A 23437-nucleotide genomic window follows, 5' to 3' on the forward strand; every position below is an offset into this window, starting at 1 on the left:
GTTTATTATGTATGCAAATAAGGTGGGATTTTTAAATGCACTCCTACTTCTTGAGCAAAAGTAATATACTGTATATACAGGGTGTTTTGAAAAAGTGGACCATTTTAGCAGCCTGATGTTCTGTCGTTTCTAATGCTATACACTTCTCTCTTGCAGGTTGTGGTGGTGGTGGTGGTGGTGGTGGTGGTGGTGGTGAGCTATTTCGAACAAGAAGTCAGTCAGACCCTATGTCATCTATGGTGTTCACATTGGAACAAAAAGTAAAAATCGTGACTTGGTGGTTTGAGACAAAATCCTACGTGCAGGTGCACCGACGATACTGTCAACAATACAATGTTCACACCTGTAATGGGCCTTTCAGTGGGAGTATTCAGCAGTTTGTGGAGCACTTCGAAGCACATGGAAGAGTGAAAAATCAAAATTAAGGCAGCAGTGGCCACCCACCAAGGAACAAGGGAACATTGATCTTGTGAGAGATTCTGCTATCGAAAGTCCTAAGAAATCCCACCTTCGGCATTCCCGAGAACTGGTGATATCAGCCTCATCTGTGTGGTGCATTCTCACTTCTGAACTCAAACTCTACCCCTACATCATATCTGAAAGACATAAACTAACTATGAATGGCATGGCAAGCCGAGTAACAATGTGTGATTGGTTCAGTTACCGAACGGAAAGGTACGCAAATTGGATCAACTCCTTATAGTTCAGTGATGAAGCACACTTCCATTTGAATGGGGCTATAAACAATCACAACAACATCTTCTGAGGTGCTGAGTCTCCTAAGGAGGTATCTGAGATGTATCTCAAGGGCCCCAAGTTCACTTGCTTCTGTGCATTGAATGCCAGATGGGGTATGCTGGGACTGTATCGGTTCGAGGATACCAATGGTAAGGCAGTGACAGTCAATGGTGAGCGGTACCGCGATGTCTTATGCTGATTGCACGCTCATTTTGCTCAACTACTATATCCAGGCCAACTCAGACTTTCATGGTTCATGCAGGACAGTGCCCCACCGCACACAGCAGGTGAAACCATTGACTTATTCCACAAGGTGTTTGGAAATCACGTCATCAGCCTGGGCACAGTACGTAAGTGTGCGCCCTGCAGCCTAGATTTGAATCCATTGGATGTTTTATTTTGGGGTGCTGCCAAAGGTCAAATTTACATCAACAAACCTCGAATACTGGCTTTCCTGAAGCAGAAGGTGGAGGACTACTGTCAGGCACCTACTCCAGCCACTTGCAGATGAGTTGTGGAGAATTTTGGAGTTAGGATCAAAGCCTGCTTGAACAGAGGTGGAGCACAGATTGAAAATGTCAATTACAAACAGTATGAGTGATTTGACAACTGGCATTGTGTATGCTTTCGCAGCGACGCACTGCTCTGGCGCATGCTTCCATACCTGACCTGATCTGTCTGCTTTCCATCAACATATCTCTGAACTTGCTACCTTTTGTAATATTTTTTTTTACAATAAAACCTTCAAATAGTCAACTTTTTAAAAAAACACCTGTCGAAATTTAGTCGATTTATTTAGTCGAAATACTGCCAGTTAAATCATGACCATGAAGGGGCAACTTTGTGCTGATTGAAGAATCATTCTTCATTCACTCACTAAGGATCATAAAATGGTGAAAACAAGAAGTGCACAGTCCCGCACAATGTCTCTTAAGAAATTGGTAATGAAATAACACATGAGGACGTTCAGAATGCAATCCCAATAGACACAAAGACACAATTATTACACAGTAAAATGTACAGCAAAAACGAAGTCCTCTGTTGGTCCCCCCACACACCAATAATGCACACCAAACTATGCAAAAGGATTGAAGTGCAAGTACAGGGTGACGCTTCCCAGCAGAGGCAGGGCTTGAATGTGGACCAGAGTCCCAGCAAGAAGCAGGCGGAAGAGCATGTGAGGCTGTCCCAAGTACTGCAGGGCTTAGCATAGAGTGGAGTCCTGATGAAGGCAAAAGGTAGTCTTTTCCAACACCCACCAGAAATGACAGGGAGGCTAGGAGAGTAGGATACATGCAGGCGACCCAGTGACAAAGAGAGCAGGTGCAGGAGAGAGAGAGAGAGAGAGAGAGAGAGAGAGAGAGAGAGAGAGAGAGAGAGAGAGAGAGAGAGAGAGAGAGAGAGAGAGAGAGATATATATATATATATATATATATATATATATATATATATATATATATATATATATATATATATATATATATATATATATATTCCCAGCAGGAACAAGGGACAAGCATGCACTTTTATGGCCAGTTTCCCCCTCCCTGCTGAATCATGGCACTGGACCAATCACCACATCCCACGTGCAGATAAACAGCAAAGCATCCATACATGGTCTCTTGCCCAGGGCATAGTGGACCACTCCTGGCCTGGAAGTTCAACAAATCATAGACCGGGAACGGTCCAAGGTCCACCTTCCACTCCCTGAAAGATATCTGGGTTGGGTAACCACCCTGTGCCATGACATTCCTCATCCTTCAGACAAGCAGGCTGCAGCCTCTTCCCTGTTATCAAACCATGAAAAAAAATCACAAACTGATCAAACAGTTGGAATATGTCTTTCAATACTGACAGATCTCACACACACTATCTCTCTCTAAAAGGACCATCTGGAAAACCCACCTGTCTAATTTCTTAACAATCTCTTAATGAAGTTCAATCACTCAATCTCCTTTGTCTCACTATCAGCCATGATCTTTCTTGGGCAAACCACATTTCAAAGTTGGCCTCCAAAGCCAGCAGCTGACTGGGCATCCTCCATCATACAAAGTCCTTCCTTGGCAGACCTGAACTCTCACTTTGCCATCACAGACAGGTGCATGGTTTCTCTATCTTCTACGGCCTCCATTCTGGTCTTGCACCCTCTGCTCTTTCCATGCTTGTCCTTCAGATTTCTGGCTGGCACATATGGTCTGCCATCAACCCCCTTCTGGTGAAACTACCTAAACCCAGGATCACTGATCACCTATGCTCATTTTTTGTTCTTTTTTCCCCACCTGTGGAATCAACTTTCACATTCTCTTCAATATCATTTTCCCTCCAGGTCTTCAAGACAGATTGTTCACCACCGTCTCAAATTGTCCCTCATCCAAAACCATAACCTTTTCTACCCTCATTAGCCCCATCCCATCCCACCCATCCCATCCCTCCTCCTTCCAATTTTCCAGTTTTCCCTCCTGAGTTTCCTTCTGTATCCATATTGTCTACCCCATGCATCCTCTCTTGCTCCCCTATTCCTCCCCACACCTTTGTTTGTCCAAGTCTGTCTCTATTTTACTTTCAACTCTGCTGTTGGTGTTTCCCCCTCTCTCTGCTGTTATTTTTGCCCAGTTGTGTCCTAATCTGTTCAGTGTGCTCGTACTCACTCTTCCATGAGAATAATTGGGTCAATAAAAAAATTAGGTAATTTTTAATGGTATTTTTCTGGGATTTAGGAAAGGGAATAGAGTTTGAGAAAAAAAATGATAGATGTCAACCTATGGTTGGAAGAATAGTGGAGGCAGCAATATTTTATGTTTAGAAAGCAGTCAATCATTTCGAGGGCAAAGGGAGTGTTTCCAGGATGATGGCCATGTGCTAAACAGGATGGGGGCAGCAAGGTTTACATTGGGAACCGAGGAAGGTATTCATCAGGCTTCTTTTTCGGTGTGAGAAGGGAGAAGAGTCTAAAACGGAAAGAACTGAAAATGCTGACATGATTGGTAAGGCCAGACAGCAAAAAAAAATAATCACAGGAAGGGAAATGTTTAAAAATATTCCCGACCAACTCCAAGAGTTTAAATAAAATGATGGAAGAGCTTGAAGCCAAAGTCAATGGTGAGGAATATGAAATGGTTCTGGTAAATGAGACATTGTTTAATTGGGAGAGTAATTGGAGGACAGGAATAGAAGGACACAATATGTGTAGGTGTGATAGGAAAGAAAATAGGAGGGGGTGTCACAATCTGGGTAAAAGACAGCATTGCATTCATGGAAAGGAATGCCATTTAGGGAGGAATTAATGGAGAGGATTGTGTTTGGATAGATATTGAACATTAAAAGAACAGCAAGATACTTGTGAAATGCTTTAATAGTGCTCCTGGTTTTAGGGAACAGCAGGAAAGGAGGAATACATGAAGAATTCAGAAGGGCATGTGGTAAGGGAAGTGTATTGATTATGGGGGATTTTAACTTGCCAAGGACACATTGGGTTCAGGAACAAGGGAGAGGGTGGAGCAGATGAGAATTCTCTAAATCTCATCCAGGATTGTTTTTTAATCTAGCTTGTAGCTAGATCCATGAGGGGGGGTGCAGTATTATACCTCATTTTACGTAATGATCTCAACATGGTGGAGGATGTGGAGGGAGTAGAGCATTTCAGATCAAGTAACCATAGTATCATGTGTTTAAGGAGTCCGTTTAGAGTTAGAGTTTGGGATTGGTGAAGTAGAGCTATTCGATATTAGTCAAAGAAACATAAAGTTATCAAGGATAGCACCGCAATCAACGTAGTTATCAGCAGAATGAGTCAAGAGGTGAGGAAAGCATGGGATACAGACGCCACACTGTAATCACCAATAGTGTAATCACTGCTGTGACAGGTGAGGTCACACGAGGTGAGGAAAGTGTGGGATAAGGACGCCGCACCATAATCACCAATACAGTATTGTAATCACTGCTGTGAGGCGTGAGGAAAGCATGTGATTTGCCACACCATCTTGATGGACCGTTGTTTGCTGACGCGAATAAACGCGATAATAATGGACATTAATAATAATGCTGAAGAAAAAGCGGGCACACCCAATTGGTCAGTGTGGTGACCAATCGACGAGTGAAGGGACAAATGGGCACATCCAATTGGTCAGTGCCACGACCAATTAACGAGTGAATATTGCTGACGTAGCTACAGCCATACAACTACAGGAAAGCATGGGACATATGTATAGCATGTATGTATAATCTGAAAATCATAGAAAAAAGCGCTGGACCGATCTCCATCGACTTTTGCATATGTGTTGGTAGTACACAGGGTCAGGTCATGCACACAAATAACCTACCTCCTCTGTAAAGGGGGGGGGGGGAGGATGACATGATTATCGCCCGTACATGTGCCACAGTGCAAGTGGTTTACTGACCCCTGCTGCAGACAGGAGAGATTATTAGCCACTACACAAAACATATTTGCCCCACCAGAGAGTAGTTAATTCAGTCAGAGAGTAGTTAATGCATGGAATGGAATTGGCAGCAGAAAAGAGTATTTCGGTTTAAATTTTAATTATATAGGTACCTCCAAACATTGGAGATAGATGGGTACAGATATATTGGCAGCATAGGTAGGGAGCCTGCTTATGGATGGATGATAGTACACATGAAAAGTGGTTGTGATGTCTGTGGGGTCTCATAAAAAGGTGAGTGTGTGGTTGGTGTTTGTGCATTCCTTACCCAACAACGCCTTCATTTCCCCACCCCCTCCAAAAATGACAGTGATAATAAAAACACTTTTGGTTTAAATAATAATTATATTTGCACATATAATTCCTCCACATATATATATATATATATATATATATATATATATATATATATATATATATATATATATATATATATATATATATATATATATATATTGTTACGGCTGTGGAAATTTGCAAACCACCATTCAGGGCCCGTAGGTGAGATATCTCTAAGTACATGTGTAGCTAGCCCCAAACCAGTTGTATAGAGGGAATTTATGTGATTCATTCGGGCTGCGATGCTTTGAGATAGCCGTTTTTCTGTTCTATCTTTATTTTGAACCAACCATGTCTCAACCACCATCACACAACAACCACCACGCTAGCCATCGTCACCAACTGCAACCACGCTCCAACCCTCAGACAACAACAACAACAACAACACCAACAGCCACGACCTTTACCTTCACAACTCAATCCCACATCATCGCATCACCGCCATTCCCAAACGGCACCATAACCATCAAACCACCACCGAAAACCCTCCAACACCTTCACCTTTCTCCTTCTACGGCCATTCCCGCACCACCTGTGAACACTGAGCGTCGGGCTGTCTCGGGCCCGTTCGGCGATTGGTGCCGAACGCACCGAGCCACAAGCGCAAATAGCGGCCTTTCCGAGGGAGAATTCGGATCAAGAACGCTACACGCCCACTTTTGCTCCGTCCAATTAGCAAGCGCGGAGCGGCTTGGCCCCGCCTCCAGGCGTGTCTGTGTGAAATCGATATATGCAAATTCTAGGATCAGGGGAGATTCACGCCCCCTTTCCTCCATCCAATATGCGAGCGTGGCTCCGCCCCCGAGGTCATCCTGATCCGGATATTTGCATATTGTTTTCTCCTGCCGGCCTATAAAACGGCGAGCGCAAGGCGAATGAAGTCAGTCGATTCGGGTGGAGAGTGAGTCGAGTCGGGTGGAGAGTCAGTCGAGTCGCAGGCAGAGTGAGTCGAGTCATCGGTGTGGCAGAGAGTCAAGTCGGGTGGAGAGTCAGTCGAGTCGGGTGGCGAAGTGATCGGTGTGGCAGGAAGAGTGGAGTCGGGTGGCGAAGTCATCGGAGTGTCATCGAGTGGGGTTCTGGAGTTGGCTGAGAAGAGTTGCGGGAAGAGGCCAAGGAGCTCGGGTCCGAGGCGAGAAGGACGGCGGTCGGCGACGAGGTCGCGGTGTGGGATTGCTCATCGCCGGACCCAAGCCAGCCAGCCATTCTCCCTCCCCCAGGGCATCAACAATTCCCCCTTTCCCCCGCGCTGAGCTAGTGCAACAAGGGGGCCCCGTTCCCACCCCACTCCAAACGTCGGGCCAACGAAACCCGCCAAGGAGCACGGAGTCGGGGCACAGCCACGCGGCCACATCTGCGGCTCGTCCGCCAAAGCGTCACGAGGACGCGGGTAGGACCCCCCCCCCGGTCTCGCGGGCCTGGCCGCTCCTTCAGGTCACGCGCACATATTGGCCTACAGGCCCGTCTGCCCCCTTGTCTATGAGGGTGGCTTCTTTCCTTTGCTTTTGAGTACATGTGTGTTGGCGCCGTCTGTAAAGTAGAACTGTATAAGTGTTGCCGTGTGTGCGCGTAGTCGGTAGTAACTCTGCGTCGTTGTTGCTTTTGTTTTGATTGCTATATGTGCATTTTGACTGTTTGGCTGTATATGTGTGCTTTCTGTGTGCCGGGAAATAAATGTGCTTTGTGTGAACTGTTTTCCCGTTTCGCTTCGTCTTTTCTTTATTGACCCTCCATCCTGCTTCACGTAAAGGGTTCGTAGTGGGCTTAATACGCCCGCTGATTAATCGGAGCCGTCGAGACCGACGATAACACCGCTCGGTTATCACTGTAGCACGGAATGGACCGCTTAAGCGATTCGTGTCCGGAGTCGGCCTGTGGCGTGGTACGATCGCCCGGTCGACCACCCGCGCAGGTACTTGGGTAGATCAAATTTGGCGACCAACCCTATCCTGCGCGGGTGGGCAATTGGCACGGTCGTGGTGGGGTTAAACCCCCACCCGTGACTAGCTCCCGGCGTTGTTCCGTGAGGGTCACAGCTGAATTGTCCTTCTGGTGGGCGACGCGGTCGCGATTCGAGTGACGTGGCCGTCCGCACGCCAGCGGGCGCGAATTCGCAACACAATATATATATATATATATATATATATATATATATATATATATATATATATATATATATATATATATATATATATATATATATATATATATATATATATATATATATATATATATACACACACACACACACACATATAACTCCAGTAAAATTAAGTCTATATTCTGATGGATTTATTTCATCCAGTGTTGGTGTCATGCAGGCATGAAGGGCTGAATGGCCTCCTGCATCAAAGTTCCTTGTTATTCTTTGTTGTAAAAATGGGAAAAAGGAAGGTAGGTCATGGTAAATTAAGAAAAATAAAATTGAAAATTGAAGTGAAGGGAAGGTGAAAAGGAGGGAAATGGAGGTTAGAATAGATAAGAGAGGAAGGGGAGGAAATGCAAAGGGGTTTGGGAGAAGATAAGGGTAAACGGAGATGAAGAATGTATAGGCCATGGTAGTAGGATTGGGTGGGGGTTCAAAGTCCTGCCATCCTACCATACATATATGCATGGGATATAGCTGGTTTCAATTGCATCCAAATCACATTCATTGAATCGTCATTTTTTTGTATGTCCTTTTGTTCGAACATGCAACTCTTTGAAAAGATACCTCATGATCATTAATGTCAGCTGACATGACAGATGCCATGAAATACCCTTTGGAAATAGACAATCTCCACAATGTTCCCCCCTGCTGTCAAGGCATCAGAATATCTGTTTTCAAGCTGGATCTCACTACGGCAGAAATCTAACCACAACAAAGTCATTCACAACCATTCGTTCATGTTGTGCAAATCCTTAATGGAAAAATAAAACCTTGCTTTCTTCACCTTTTGTGTTGTCTACAAGAACATTGTCTCTTGTGGTATTGAAACAAAATGACGATGATCATGCCTTAATGTTTGAGCAATTTATCCTCAACAAAATACGCACAAGACCGATGAGATGAGCAACAGCAAAGTACCTGTCCAATCCTTATCCCTTACTGAAAAAAACAGTCTGACATAATCAATATCTCTCTGGGATAGAATTATGGTGCTGTTCAGTCTGTACAAAAGCTGGTCCATCTAGAAGACCTCGAGATCAATTCTTCATATCATTCGATATCGATCCTGAGTGTAACTGACCAACAGCACACATCTTACAACGAGCTTGCTTCCTGGCCCTCAAGCTCTTCCGGCTCTCCTGGCCTGATAAATAATCAGCTCAAAGTCAGCTTTCCTTTTGTCAGAGAGGAGATAATCTGGAAAGACATCACAACCCTCACCTCAACAAGAGGGCTTGAATGAGACATGCAGGCCAAAGCTAAGAGGGCACAATTACACAAGGCCCCATTGCATTGATCTATGTGCACATTCTGCTCGCAGCATCTTATGAAGTCTTTGTTCATCAGTGCGCTCAGGCTCTAATGCTAAGCTGACCCATTGACCTTTCACTAATTGGCAGCCTAACCTCTGGCTTTGGTGTAATTTATGATTTCTTTAGTGCTGCGCGGCAGTTGGAATTTATCTGGAATCGAGCAATTGAAATGTAATACTGCGAGTAATTAAAACTTTAATTTTTGCCAAAAGGAGTCAGATGCATTGGTGTGCATGCACCTTGATGTTCAATGGCACAACGGACTGCAGGGAGTTGCATGATTTTCCAAATACGATCAAAAGTCCTGTGGAATTTCCAACAGCATTTGCATAGCGATCGTAACAATGCCTTAGAATGATACATTGTACTGTCGAGTTCGCACTGAGAGTTGAGTAAAATGCAGATCACATGTGAGATGACAGTGCATTGGCAGAGATTTGTTTCATTATGATGGCACTTCATGTAAAAAAAACAAAAAAAAAACAACCACACACAAACACAGCACACACTTATTGTTATTTTCTTAAATACAACCTTGCTTTGTTTTGGCTGCTGAGGGTATAACATGAATGCGATAGAAAAAATAAAGAATATGAGAACTTCCGAAAGCACCGATTGCCAACTATAAGGGCATTCGGTAGAGCGCATGCCTCCGTCAGACTGAACAGTTTAAGTTCTGTATCCCACTGATGGTCCGGATCCAGATCCGGACCTGAACCAAAATCGAATCAGCTTTTTGTTGTCACCCACCCAACTCATCCACCAAGTTTTGTCATAACTCGTCGACATCATTTTGAAATATCATGATATACAGTGTATAGTTTGTAGCTTTATCACTCAATGGTGAAGAATCACTTTTAAATTTCTCGGATTCAGATCCAGATGCGGATCTCCACCAAAATCTAATCAACTTATTATTGTCACACACCCAATCTGTCCACCAAGTTTTCTCCGAATCCGTCTACAACTTTTTGAGATATCCTACTCACAGACAAACAGACAATAGTGAAAACATAACCTCTGTCCACCTTCGGTGGTGGAGGTAATAATTGAGATTTTACATGGTTATAGTGTTTTCATTGGTCTCAAATCAAAAAATTATTCGCCATTTATGTGAATCATGCTGTGCTATAAGTAGGGATTTCTTGACAGTTGCTAACAGAAAAACTCATGTCAAAAAAACATTATGAATTTTTTTTGTTTTTAACAAGTGATCTCGGGCTCTACAAAAGGAGCTCACATGTAAGATTGAGATTGGATAAGTAACGACCGAATGCATTGCAGACAGACAGACACCAAATTGTGTATTTTAGTATGATGACAAGGACACTAGTAGACAATGGACAAATCAACACAGCATATGGAATCTGAATCTGTGATGCCAACATCATCAGCCAATCAGAATTTCCAGCCAACGGATTTCAAGAATACAAGAACACTACTTCACCATATACTCAAACAGGTGTAATATGTATTTATAAATCAGTTTTTGACAAAATCACTGCTTATTTGAAAGCGTGCACATGTGGATGTATGTCATTGTGGTTGCTTTGTTCCTTTTTTGTGGGTGGGGGGGGGAATAAAATAATAGACTGCAGAGAAAGTGGAAGCAGGAAATTTGTTTGGGTCCAAAATCCCATCCGATGCACATCAAACCCCTTTACTGGAACATGCCAGCTCGAACACAATTAATTGCATATTCCAAATCAGACTAGATGACTCATGAGCAAACACATGAGGGGCTATTTATTTATTATGAATGAACAGAATAAGAGTGTGGGGTTTGTATCGGAACAGAGGGGGTGGGAAGGGGGTGGAGGGTAGGGGTGGATGGGTTAAATTTTCATCCTATTTGCATTCATATATTGCCCTTACATTTAGATACACCTGCTCATCTTATCTGGCCAATTTTCAATCGCTTTTGAGGACGTGCAATATGGTTTATGTGCAGCTTATTCACTTTGTTAAACTATTCTTAAAATGACACTCGACTGGTGGTCAATTCATAATCAGAAATTAAACAGAAAAATGTTGCTTAAATGAAGGTTCAGTGAAGAAGTAGAATGGGAGAATATTGTAAAGGTGCTAGTGTCTCACATCTGTCTGCACGATGTCCCAGGCCTTGGTAAGCCCTGCGTTGCCCTCTGTGCTGTAAAGGCGCATGCCCTTTGTGAGGTCACGGTGAGCATACTTGTCTATCTGCAAAAAGACACAGCTGCAAAGCCATCTACATATCTAAAATGCAAAAATGATTGAATGTTGATCCCTCGCCCCTCCCCCTATTCACCCCAACCCATCCTCATCCTCCCACCATAACTCCCTTACATTCCCCTCCCAATCCCATTTCTCAAGTCTTATTCACAAGTGTATAACATGTCAATGGCACAGGTCATATATAGACCACATACCTTAAAAATAATAACAAGCGATTATGAATATATAACAGACAGCAACAATCAGATTAATACAAGTTAGTGTAAAGGGAAGTAAATTTGCTTTCAAAGAAAATACCATAACTTGATGCAAGCAAAAACAAAACACAAGGCCCCTGTATTTATTAATTTTGCACAAGGAGGACTAAATTGATAAAATTTCAATTTAAAAAATTATAAGAGAGAATGCGAGGAGAGAAGAGTGGGTAGGTGAGTGTGGAAGGAGTGGAGTAGAGAAGGGATGCGAGTTTTGATAGAGATGTGGCCAGATAAGGAACACATGGGGTAAAGAGGTGGGGTCAAATAATGTGCCATATTTGTAAACGTATTTAATAGATAGTCCTGAAAGGAAAATCCCTTTCAAAGCAACTGACTAAGCATGATGTATCATCATTTACACTTCGTTCACTTCACATCTCATGAATCGTCATTTGGGAATCAGTGGCTGCAAAGCAAATTAATTCACAATTACTTTTTGAATACAAAATGTGGCCAAGTGGTTGCTCACCAAATCTCTGCCGGAGATGAAGATAAAAATGCCAGTGAGCTCCAGGGTGAAAATGATGAGAAGTATGATGAAAAACTGGATCGGGAGAGAGAAACAAGATGGTGATGAGTTTTCAAAGAAGTGATCCAGAGGCCTCAAGCAATCACTGAGAAAAGCAATTAGGTCAAGCTCTTCAAACATGTGGATGGAAAATTCAGAAACATTTTTGGGGAAAAAAACAGTTCCATAGCATAGTGCAGAGATTGTCAGAATGTCAAAAACCCTGGGGCTATCTGTGACTCCCATGAGGTCAGAGGGCCCAAGGCTCGCTGCCAACGACAGTTGCAAGGATTAGTTAGGGCTTATTCTTGTTCAATGGCCTTCAATTGCCAGAATAGGTTGATAGTACGATAACATGCCGAAGGTGATCAGTCTTTGCATTTGGGACATGTACAATTCAAAAGAACAAGGTTTGAGCTTGTAAAAAAACAAAAAATAATCCCAGGTTTATTGTAAGACGAAATTTATAATCTCGAAGGCATGGTATCAAGAAACGCGTGCAAACACCTTGTCTTCTGTGGGTTGAAATTTGTCATGTATGTCTCGCTTATGAATGTAAAACTGCTTTTGTTTTTAATCTTTCATGGACTGTTTTTTTCTTCATCCATCATTGGTGCTGCTAAATAATAATAATAAAGTATATATATATATATATATATATATATATATATATATATATATATATATATATATATATATATATATATATATATATATATATATATATATATATATATATATGTTGTTCGTCTTTCGGCTGCTCCCGTTAGGGGTCGCCACAACGGATCATCCGTTATGATCCGCATACTGATTTGGCAGAGGTTTTACGCCGGATGCCCTTCCTGACGCAACCCTGGTCGCCTCTTACGACACAGGGATATGGATTGGGTTTCGCCATGATTCCGGGCTGCCCTACACCCTCTCATAGCACGGCCCAGTGCAGAGCACCCGTCCTCAAGCGATCCTCCAACCCAAGCCTCCGAGTAGCCGGATTACAGGCGCACGCCACTACGCCCGGTATATATATATATATATATATATATATATATATATATATATATATATATATATATATATATATATATATATATATATATATATATATATATATATATATATATATATATATATATATATATATATATATATATATATATATATATATATATATATATATATATATATATATATATATATATATATACAGCTCTGGAAAAAATTAAGAGACCACTGCGAAATTATCAGTTTTTCTGGTTTTACTATTTATAGGTATGTGTTTGAGTAAAATGAACATTTTCGTTTTATGCTATAAACTACTGACAACATTTCTCCCAAATTCCGAATAAAAATATTGTCATTTAGAGCATTTATTTGCAGAAAATGACAACTGGTCAAAATACCAACAAAGATTCAGTGTTTTCAGACCTCAAATAATACAAACAAAACAAGTTCATATTCATTTTTAAACAACACAATACTAATGTTTTAACTTAGGAAGAGTTCAGAAATCAATATTTTGTGGAATAACCCTGATTTAAATTTTTGTTGGAGTGGTCTCTTATTTTTTTCCAGAGCTGTATATATATATATATATATATATATATATATATATATATATATATATATATATATATATATATATATATATATATATATATATATATATATATATATATATATATATACAGTATTACTAATATGAATGCAAGTTGTCCGATTGTGTCGGAATGGGGTATATGTAGTAACCACAGCATATATAATGCTGGATGACACCTCATTTAAGAATTCTTGGGCCTGGATAGAGCATGCGGAGGCTTACAAATATCGATATTCACACAACATTGAGTTATGTGCATTTTGTGCTGAGGATGCACACATGATTGGGGTATAGGTTCAGAGTTACTGGTTCACACACCGACGGAAGAAAAAAATGATATAACCACAAACTGGCCAGTCAATTTCGTCCAATGCATAATTATCTTTTCATTCATTTATTTCTCTGATAAACCATAGTAATCTTAACAGAAGGTGACTATTATGTGGACTTGAGGTTGAGAGGGTTAAGGAATTGAAGAAGAAAGGGGGAGTGGAGGACAAAGAGTTGGGGTGGGATTGGGGCAGAGAAGGAACAGAGTTGGGAAAGGGGGTTGAGGCTTTGGGGGGTGGGGAGGGGTGTGGTGGGGTTATCACTTGGGTTGGGAGGGGGTTTGCAGACTTGAAAAAGAAAGGGGGGTGAAGAGGGGACAGCGAGTTGAGATGGTGGGGGAACGGAAGAGAAGGGACAGAATGCTGGGAGAGGAGGTTTAAGGACTCAGGATGGGGAGTGGGTTGGAACACTGGGAGTTGAGCACTTTATGCTGTGATGGGGGATTGGGGGGAGCGGGGCGGCAACGTTGAGGACTTGTCGAAGAAAGGGTTTGTGGACTTGATGTCACATTTTACAATACAGGGAATTTCTGCTGGTTCCTGCTATTATGCTGTCAAGCAACATTCCTAGCAACCTGCTGAAATATTCCACACTCTGTAATCCCTCACAACAGCCCTTGCAACCGGATTATCTGCTAATATACACTTGCACCTAAGATATCTCACCTGGGTTTGAATCCCGACCCAGCTATAAATGGTTATCCCGGTGTTTCACAGGTAGGTTGATTCATCAATGGGTGTATCGTCCCTCGGATGGACGTTAAATGAGATTTTCCTGTCTGCCAGCATTTGTTGGTGGACATTAAAGATCTTTTGGTGTCATCCGCGAAGAGGAGGCGAGGTATCGCATGCACCATAATCAAATTCCAAATTATTGCCCTAATCAGCAGAGGGCATTGCGTCAGCACAGCTGCACCTTCAGCCAATGATGCTACCCTGCAGCCTTGTGCTGTATACAAACAAAGAAGAACAAATGTTGTTTTCTGGCTCTTCTGAGTGGACACACACTTGTTGCTGCCCTTATTGAGACAAGTGAGGATAGCTATCGGAAACAAGTGGAAATTATAGCTGACTGGTGTTCTCAAAATATTCTGGAGTTGAATGTTGTGAAAACCAAGGAAGTTTTTGTAGACTTCCGGCGAAATGGTTTTGAAATCCAACCACTTTATATAGATGGGAATAGAGTCGAAATTGTTGAATCATTTAAATTCCTTGGACTGGGCATTCCAGATTCACAGAAATGGTCAGTCCTTATTGATCGTGTTAAGAAAGCACAGCAATGTTTGTCCTTTTTGAGACGCCTGAATAATTTTGGCATTAAATGTTCACTGTTGGTTAAGTTATTTCGGGCAGTGGTGGAGAGTGTCTTGACACTCTCTATCACTGTATGGTATTGGTAATGACGTGGTGGACGATCGATGCTGGATTGACAAAATTGTGCAGATTGGACAGTGGACAGACGGTGGTGGACCGCTGAATGTGCAGTCCTTGTATATTACAATCAGGTACTTGGCCGAGCTGTTGGGATAATTTGGGACCAAGATCACCTGGCAAATCTACTTTTTGAGCTTCTTCCTTCTGGGAAGCGTTATCACTCTATTGGGAACCAGTCTAAACATTTTCTCAATCGTTATTATCCAATGGAAGGATGCATGATGAATGGGAAATGAATGAATGATTTATTTATACTTGTAATTTAATCGATGTTAGTAGTTATTAATGTGAAAAACCATTTTTTTGGTTATTTCTTTTTTTCTGGTTCCAGGATTAAAACAAATTTCATTGTATATTTTATACATATGACAATCGACTTGATTTGATTTGATTGTAGAATGATCTGAGGTTGCCTTCTGGTCAGATTTGCCCTCCAGGAAGGGAAGGCAATATGTTTCAGAGCAGCTGCTTCACCACAGGATTCAGTGTACCATGAGCAGGAAGAAGGGTTGGATAACTGAAGAAGAGATGGGATGAATCTGGGAGATAGAGAGAGAGAGAGAGAGTAGGAGATTGGGACCACACTCTGTGCAGAGTGTTAGTGCTGCTTTAGCAGTCTCCTTGGCTGTTGGGCACATTCCTGGATGGGTCGCCACTCCGACACAGACAGAGAGAGAGTGTGTGGAAGAATTCCCAGGTTGAGTTAACTTCAGTGGCAGTCGATATGGGAGGCCAGTCCTGAAGAGAGATGGCTACTTGCAGTTCCTGCCAATCTGCCTGAGAGAATTTCCAGACTCACCGGTTATGACACGGCAATCTGAGAAGAGCCTAAGAGATGCTGACTCTCACAAGCACATTGTCAAATGAATCAATTGGAGCAAAGGAAGAGCAGGAGACATTTGCAGTGAAGTTAGCCATCAACAAGTCCAGAAGAGGGGATTTACCTTTGGGAGAAATCCAGGTTAGGAAGTTCACAGATTGAGTCAGTCCCATGGAGTCACAGAAGACTTTGTTGAAGTGCCATGGCTGGTGAGAGAGGTACCAACACCCATCCCATTAGCATGGTGACAATTGAAATCACCACCTCTGAGGAAGAGAGAGTTGGGAGTAAATGTTGGTCCATGTTGTCTGAGAGAGATGTTCATGGAGTCGTCACTATTTGGGTGATGGTACAACACAAACAATGGGTGGGAGAAGACCAGAGGGGGAGTTGCAGCCAAAGGTACTTCTGGGGGGTTGTGAGGTGTAAGATTAGCACAAGGACAGTCAGAAAGTGAGTTTGTGATGTGAAGAAAAACTACACCACCAGAGTGGGGTTCAGGTCAATCAAACCTGAGGAGACAATAGCCAGGGAGTGACACAAAGGCATCAGGGGTGTCCTGTCAGAGGAAGGATTCTGTTAAACAGATGATTTCCAGTCTGTCAGTTGCAGCCTGGATTGAGAGAAATATCAGGTTGGAGGGCCTCTGTTGTTTGAGGTCCACACAGCCAGGGACAGGGGACGAGCCATTGGGAGGGTGCAGGACAGGTGGGAGGGTCGGATGGTGAGGGACGAGAGGGAGGATGTTGGAAAGGTGTGAACCGACGGGGAAGATGGGAGGGATGGGATGGAGGGCGGGAGATGGGAGGAGATGGGAGAGGGTGGGACGAGTGGGCATATGGGAGGGGCAGTATGAGCGGGAAGCTGAGAGGAGTGTGATGAGGAGGGAAGCTGAGAGGGGTGGTATGATGGGGAAGCTGAGAGGGGAAAGTATTGAGGAGGTGGGGTGAAGTGGAAGCTTTGAGAGGGTTGGTGAAGGGCAATGCAGAAAGGGAGGACATGAAGTGGAGGGATGCTGAAGAGGGAGACATGCAGAATGGGTGGGGTTGCAAAGATGCAGGCTTGTCGGAGATGTGGGGGAGGTTACTGACATGGAGGGGTTTGAGTTTGACTGTAAAATTACATGAGGAAGATTTCATTGTTGTGTGCAGATGATCTCTGCAAACTGGACTTCTCAAGATTCCAATAATTAACATTCTGAAATAAAGATCATGGGATGGGTGAAAGGAATTGTTATTGAAGGCATGGAAAAGGGTCATGCTGTAGGAACTAGTGGATGTCATTTCACTCCTTGGGGGACATTTCCCTGGTATCTGTATATGCTCTGACTGAGGAAAGTGATCTCACTGAGAAAAAGACATTCTCTGCCCTGCTCGAGTCAGTGGTTGATCCGTGCCCCAGGCGAGATACTCTTCTCGTATTGAAGGATTTCAATGCATCGACTGGCACTGATGATACATGTGTTGGTTTCCATGTGTCTGGAACCAGGAACCAGAACAAAACGAAATTTGTTGACTTCACAAGATGTCAATTGACTTATGGTGGCTGGTTCATGGTTTCAGCAGCCTCAGCCACATCGCTGGACTTAGTATTCCAATGCTTGTGGTGTAACAAAATAGATTGACCATGTTTTTGTTGATGGTTGCTGGAGGTTGCTCCAGAACTGCAGGGTCTACCAGAGTACTCAGTTCCTCAGCACCGATTACAGGCTTGTTGTAGCATCTCTGAAGCTATGGCTCAAATCCAAGAGAATGGTACCATCCCAGCTTTGGCTGGATGTTGGCATCCTCAAGAATAAAATGGCAGCAAAGGAATTTGCAAACAGGTTGAGTAGAGTCCAAAGGGTCTGGGTGTTTAGAGGGATCCTGAAGAGTTGTGGAGTGCCTTCAAAACTACCATCATTGATGTTGCCGGTGGATGTCTTGGAATTCACCATCGGGCAAAGAGGAACTTGGTCTCCCAGGAGATACTGGATACCATTGACCAGTGTCACAGGACCAGGCTTGATGGCAGAACTGAGTTGTTCAGGGAGCTGAGGCATAAAACTGCATGTTTGCTGAGGGTGGCCAAAGAAGCATGTGTGCAAGGAATCTGTGAAAAGGTAGAACATTTGTGAAAACCACCAGGAGGGATGCTATTCTCAGTGCCAGGCAAGGCCTTTGCACGGTTAATTTTTGAGAGGGTTCGCCGCAATCTGCTTGCGCACCGGCACTCAGAACAGTCTGGCTTTACACCAAAAAGGTCGATGATTGACCGTAATCTTGCTCTTCGGGTCCTCATCAAACACAGGTGAGAGTTTAAGCAGGGGCTGCTTGCAGCCGATGTTGATCTCTGCAAAGGGTTTGATTCAGTGAATTGGGATGCCCTCTGGAGGATCCTTGATATTCATGGGATGTCACGAAGTCTGATCTGATGTCTGAATTATAATCTGGTACCGAGAGTGCTGTGAGATGTGGTGATACTATCTCTGACTTATTTGTTTCTGGAGTTTGTCATTGGTGTGTACTCGTCCTCATGCTTTTCAGTGCTTGTATGGAATGGATTCTCGGGAGGATGTCAGAGAGATCAAGCTGCGGTGCATTTTATGGCGGTGTCAAGATCTCTGATCTTGATTTCCCAGATGATGCAGTCATCTTTGCGTTGACTCCGGAGATCCTTATGGGGGCTCTCAAGGCACTGAATGAGGAGTAGGAGCCAGTGGAATTACGGGTCTCCTGGGTCAAGACTAAGATCCAGGCTTTTGATGACATATTGGATGCTGCTATCGTGTTGTTCCTGTCTGTGGCGAGAATGTTGAGGTGACAGAGCGATTTACTTACCATGGTATTGATATCATCTCTCTGCATGTTGTGAGCTACAAGTCGATAGAATGATGTCCCGGTCAGGCCTGGGGAGTCATGGATTCACTCGACCATGGGATGTTGCTCTGTTAGTACCTATGGAGGTGGTCCGAGTCAAGTCCTTGTTGATTCTAGTCTTGCTCGCTGGATGTGAGACTTGGGCACTGACCAATGATGTGAGACAAATCCAACTCCTGCGGTACCAGGTCTCTTCGGAGAATACTTCATTATCGCTGGTTGGACTTTGTGTTTAACGAGCGTTTGCTGAGAGAGACTCAGATGAGGTTTGTTACCTGTACAGTCTGTGAGTGTCAGCTGCAGTTGTATGGACATGTGACACGTTTTCCTGAGGCTGATCCTGCTCACCAGTTTCTCTCAGTGAGGGAGCCTCGTGAGTGGAGGAGGTCAATAGGCCGACCACGTTCCCCGTGATTGCAGGAGGTTGATCAGTATCTAAAGATGGGGATGGGCCGGGCATCTGCCTGGGGGATGGCCAGACAGAAGCTCCTGGAGTATCATATCAGTGGAAAGTGTATATGGCGATGCGCTTCTCTGGCGCATGCTGCCATACATGACCTGACCTATGTTTGACAGTTTCTTCGCACAGGAGATGGATAGAAATTAATGCAAAGTTTTGGATAACGGAAATTTTAGATCTCTGTGTGCACAACAAATCAGATTTGTTAACATTGAAGTTATATTTATGGACTGTTGAGATCACAGTCAATCTAATAAATCAAGCAAGGTACTGGAGACAGAGGCTGGACTGATAGTATAGCTCAGAGGCAGTGTACTTGCCTTTACATGGTCTGCTCTGGTTTTGATGGCTATTCTAATTATATACAGTCATGACGATTTGCAGGCAAAAAATTGAATCATTGATAATGCTGTCTTGTGGGGAAGAAGTTAAGCTGACTGTCCTACCTGATAGCACTTGTTTGGAGATCTCAAGGGGTACTGCATTCATTGCAAATATGCTCGCAGTAGGATTGCGCTGCATTTGCATGACGAAGAAGAAGAAGAAGAAGAATAATGAGAAGAAGATATCGAGAGAGGGCTGGAAGATGAAAAAAAACATTTGGTCTAAATTGTTCCATATGGAACAGCCAGATTAATCCCTGGTCAATATATTGAATGCTCCACCATGTATGGATATTGCGTCCCCCCCCAGATGAAATCAAACCCATTGATTGAGTGAACTTGCTGCCAGACAGCTCAGAGGTCAAGCATTCCTACAACCGAACACTGCTCAAAATATATTATCAAAACACCAATTATTCTAAAATAATTAAGTTGTGTGTTGTTATCTCAACCTTCATTAAATTTGAGACCATCGAATCATTTCTCATAACATGCTGAAGTCCCACACTTTAAAAGTACCTGATGACAGCCAGCGTATAGCTCATTCAGCTTGCTGGTGGTGTTGGTAAAGCCTCATTGCATTGCTCTCGGTGGCTTGGGCTTGATTCCCACAATTGATCAGCAGAAATTTCTACACTCTTTTGGAGTATCAACCTGTCCAGGATCGATTGGCTTTCAGTTAGGGAAACATTGTAATGACATAATAAGCGCCTCAATTCTTTGTCAGGAGTACGGACCTCCTCCATCATAACGGAGCACCGTACCCAGGAGAGAAACTTCAAAATGTAGAGATTTGTAAATGTAGTCATTTGGTTTCTCCTACTGTAAACATTTTGACAATTGAGACAAAATTAATAGCATATTTTTCTGAAACTAAATAAACATCACAATCATCATCGACACATGCCTGATGTTGGCTTAGTGGTTAGGGTGACTGACGTGGGGTCTGAGGGTCCTGAGTTTGAGCCCCGTTGGCCGCTGAAGTTGGCTGAATTAATACCAGGTGGGGTTGACTCAGCCTGTCATCCTTCCGAGGTCGGCAAAATGAGTAGCAGTGCACCAGTAATAGGGATAGCCATGGCCCGAACCAATGATGCAACCAGCAGCCAGAAGGCTGCACTCGAAAGAGAAAGATCATTGACACCTGATCATGCAGCCAACAAATGATATTTATAACTTATAAAGGATTCTCTCTTGTGTTCATACTCTGAGGACAAACTGAAGATGCTGCAGAAGCAGTCTCATGGGAAGGGTTATGCTGTGTGGTTTGCCATTGCCTTTTCAGCTTTCAGTCAAAACGTGTAATTTGTGTAACCCTAACAGCTTGGTACAGGTGATAATTTGCTTACTCTTCATCTTTAAGGTCTGCCAACTCGTCCTCGCAGATGGAACACTCAGCTTAACATACATCCGAGGGATGGCGCACACATTAATGTCTCAGCCTGCCGGCGGAGACCGAAGCATACAGTTTATAGTCAGGTCGGGAATCGAACCCAGGCAGTAAATACTCGACCTATGCACCATCCTGTTGGACTGCAAAGCATTATTTTGTTCATTATTCTTGTGAATTAATCGTCATTCCACCAAAGATGTAATGGTGAACAGCAGCGAATGACTGCATTTGTCGTGATGGATGGCAAAGCAGAACAGCCATCTATTACGACATGCCACCAAAAGGGAATCTTAATGTTCTCGAGGAACAGAAGGCAAGTGCTACCCCAGGTCGGCGATGACACTGTACGCACATTTGAAATCCATTCCCACTGGTATATTCGCCACGTGACGATAAGTGGTGTCCCTCTCTCTCTCTCTGATAGCAGCATGTTGCATCTCAATCAGGGTTTTCCAAACAAACTCGAATCTGAAGAATCCATATTATCTCAATGGCTCTGGACCACCTATCATACCTTCACAGCAATGGACTCCATGTGTTTGCTGCCAAGCGCTGCATGGAAGACAGATTGTAATGAGACCAATCAGCACGGGATTGTCTGGAGGTAGTCGAAGGAAAGTATGCATTTTTGGAGGTGTTCATTATAGCTAATGCATGTATCAATGTTTTGCTGATAGCTGAGGTGGTTCGTTGCCTCCGTGCAGATGCCGGGCATCGATCAAAGACAAACAATTTCATTTCTACGACTTCACGCAACAGCACTCGATATGTCGTATGCAGCAAGCCGATCTGCAATAACAATCCTCAATTCCTCCCCTCCCTTTTCAGGTTGTTGTGATTTCCTGCTCTCCGAACCCTCCTTTTCGTTTTTTGGTCCATTTCTGTTTCCCATTCTTCTTCTTTCTGTGTTTGAGCTTGAGTCAAGTCTGTTTCACCCCATGTGTCCTCCTCCTTCCACTTGCATTCATGCTTCCCTTCACCCATTCTTCCTTCACGTATCCCTCTGTTGGGTCCCTTTACCCTTCTCTTGGTGTGTTTCCCCCCTTACCTCGACATTGTTACCTTCGCCAAAGGAGAGGGGGGTCCTATGGTCCTAGGACCACATACCACGGGAGATACCGCCACATGGTTGCGTTTGGGTCCGTTTGTTGGGTCGCCGAAATAGGTGACCCTTATTGTCATTAATCCTGTATGTTTGTTTGGATGTTTGTTCGTTTGTCATCAACATAATTGGTAGTAAACGTGGGCGGATTTTGACCAAACTCGGGTGGTAGGTACATCTTATGACCGGGTGCTTTGGAAATTGTGATGGTTGCGAGGGACACTTTGGTTCCCTTGCAACAACCGAAAAACCTTCAAAATCGGTACCGTACGCGCGAAATCAATTCCGAAAGCCATTACCCCATGTAGGGTTATGAAATTTGGCACGAATGATCTACCGGTGATGCTCTATCAAATATATTCTGGTTTTTGTGATTATATGGAATACTTTACCTGCAGCACTCCCTACAATTAGGGTATGCATGAAAATTGAAGGCCCCCTAGCGACCAGGTGAGTGCATTGATAAATATGAAACTGCAGGTTCATGGTACTCAATTAGTACTACAACTTTACCTCAGGACATATTGACCGATTTCGCTTAGGTCAGGGGTCAAAGGTCAATTAGTGCAAAAATCGATAATATGCGAGAGCTGGAGGTGCCTTCATGCCAAATGCTACTCCTCCTAGGGTTATGGTTGGATGGTCATGAAAATTCACACTAATCGTCTGGAATATATTGTGCACAAACGATCGAGCTGGATTTTCGATTTAGATCTTTGTTCACCCACAGCACCCCCTCGAACTTTGGGGATTTCTGATTTCAAACCGCATTTTCAGTACTTTTCATTCAAATGGATACCGAGTAGTTATCAGTAGATGGAACTGGATGAGATTTGGTATGCATAATCTTAAGGTGATTCCCTATCCGCTATATGACATCCATTTTGCTCTATATCTTATAGTTTCCATGCTCAGCGACCCATCGCCACCTACCGGCTTGTTTGTTTGTTTGTCCGCACAGAACTTTTGTGTTTTTCTCCGCAACCGCTTGTTGGATTGAGACAAAATTATCACCATAGGTGCGAATACTTATGTATAATGTTGGAATGATAATGATGATGTCATAGGTCACGTGGTGTGGCAGACATGTTGGAAAAACGGGAAAGTTTT

General features: G+C 43.3%; 1 protein-coding gene and 1 pseudogene across 6 annotated transcripts in view; both read right to left on the reverse strand.

The window, feature by feature from the left end:
- LOC147025159 (tetraspanin-4-like) overlaps positions 1–23437 on the reverse strand; it is a 292907-nt gene that overhangs the window by 24972 nt on the left and 244498 nt on the right. For all 6 annotated transcript variants that reach the window (XM_085885833.1, XM_085885839.1, XM_085885837.1 and 3 more), the window contains 2 exons: positions 11913–11987; positions 11070–11171 (listed from right to left, as the gene is read on the reverse strand). In XM_085885833.1, the coding sequence (XP_085741959.1) occupies positions 11070–11171; positions 11913–11987 (177 nt within the window). The remainder of the gene's footprint in view (positions 1–11069; positions 11172–11912; positions 11988–23437) is intronic.
- Positions 12830–12970, reverse strand: LOC147025161 (signal recognition particle RNA; annotated as a pseudogene).

The sequence above is a fragment of the Eptatretus burgeri genome, chromosome 6 (genome assembly GCF_056783735.1).
Source record: "Eptatretus burgeri isolate ZD-2024b chromosome 6, Ebu_testis_v1, whole genome shotgun sequence".
Lineage (NCBI taxonomy): Eukaryota > Metazoa > Chordata > Myxini > Myxiniformes > Myxinidae > Eptatretus > Eptatretus burgeri.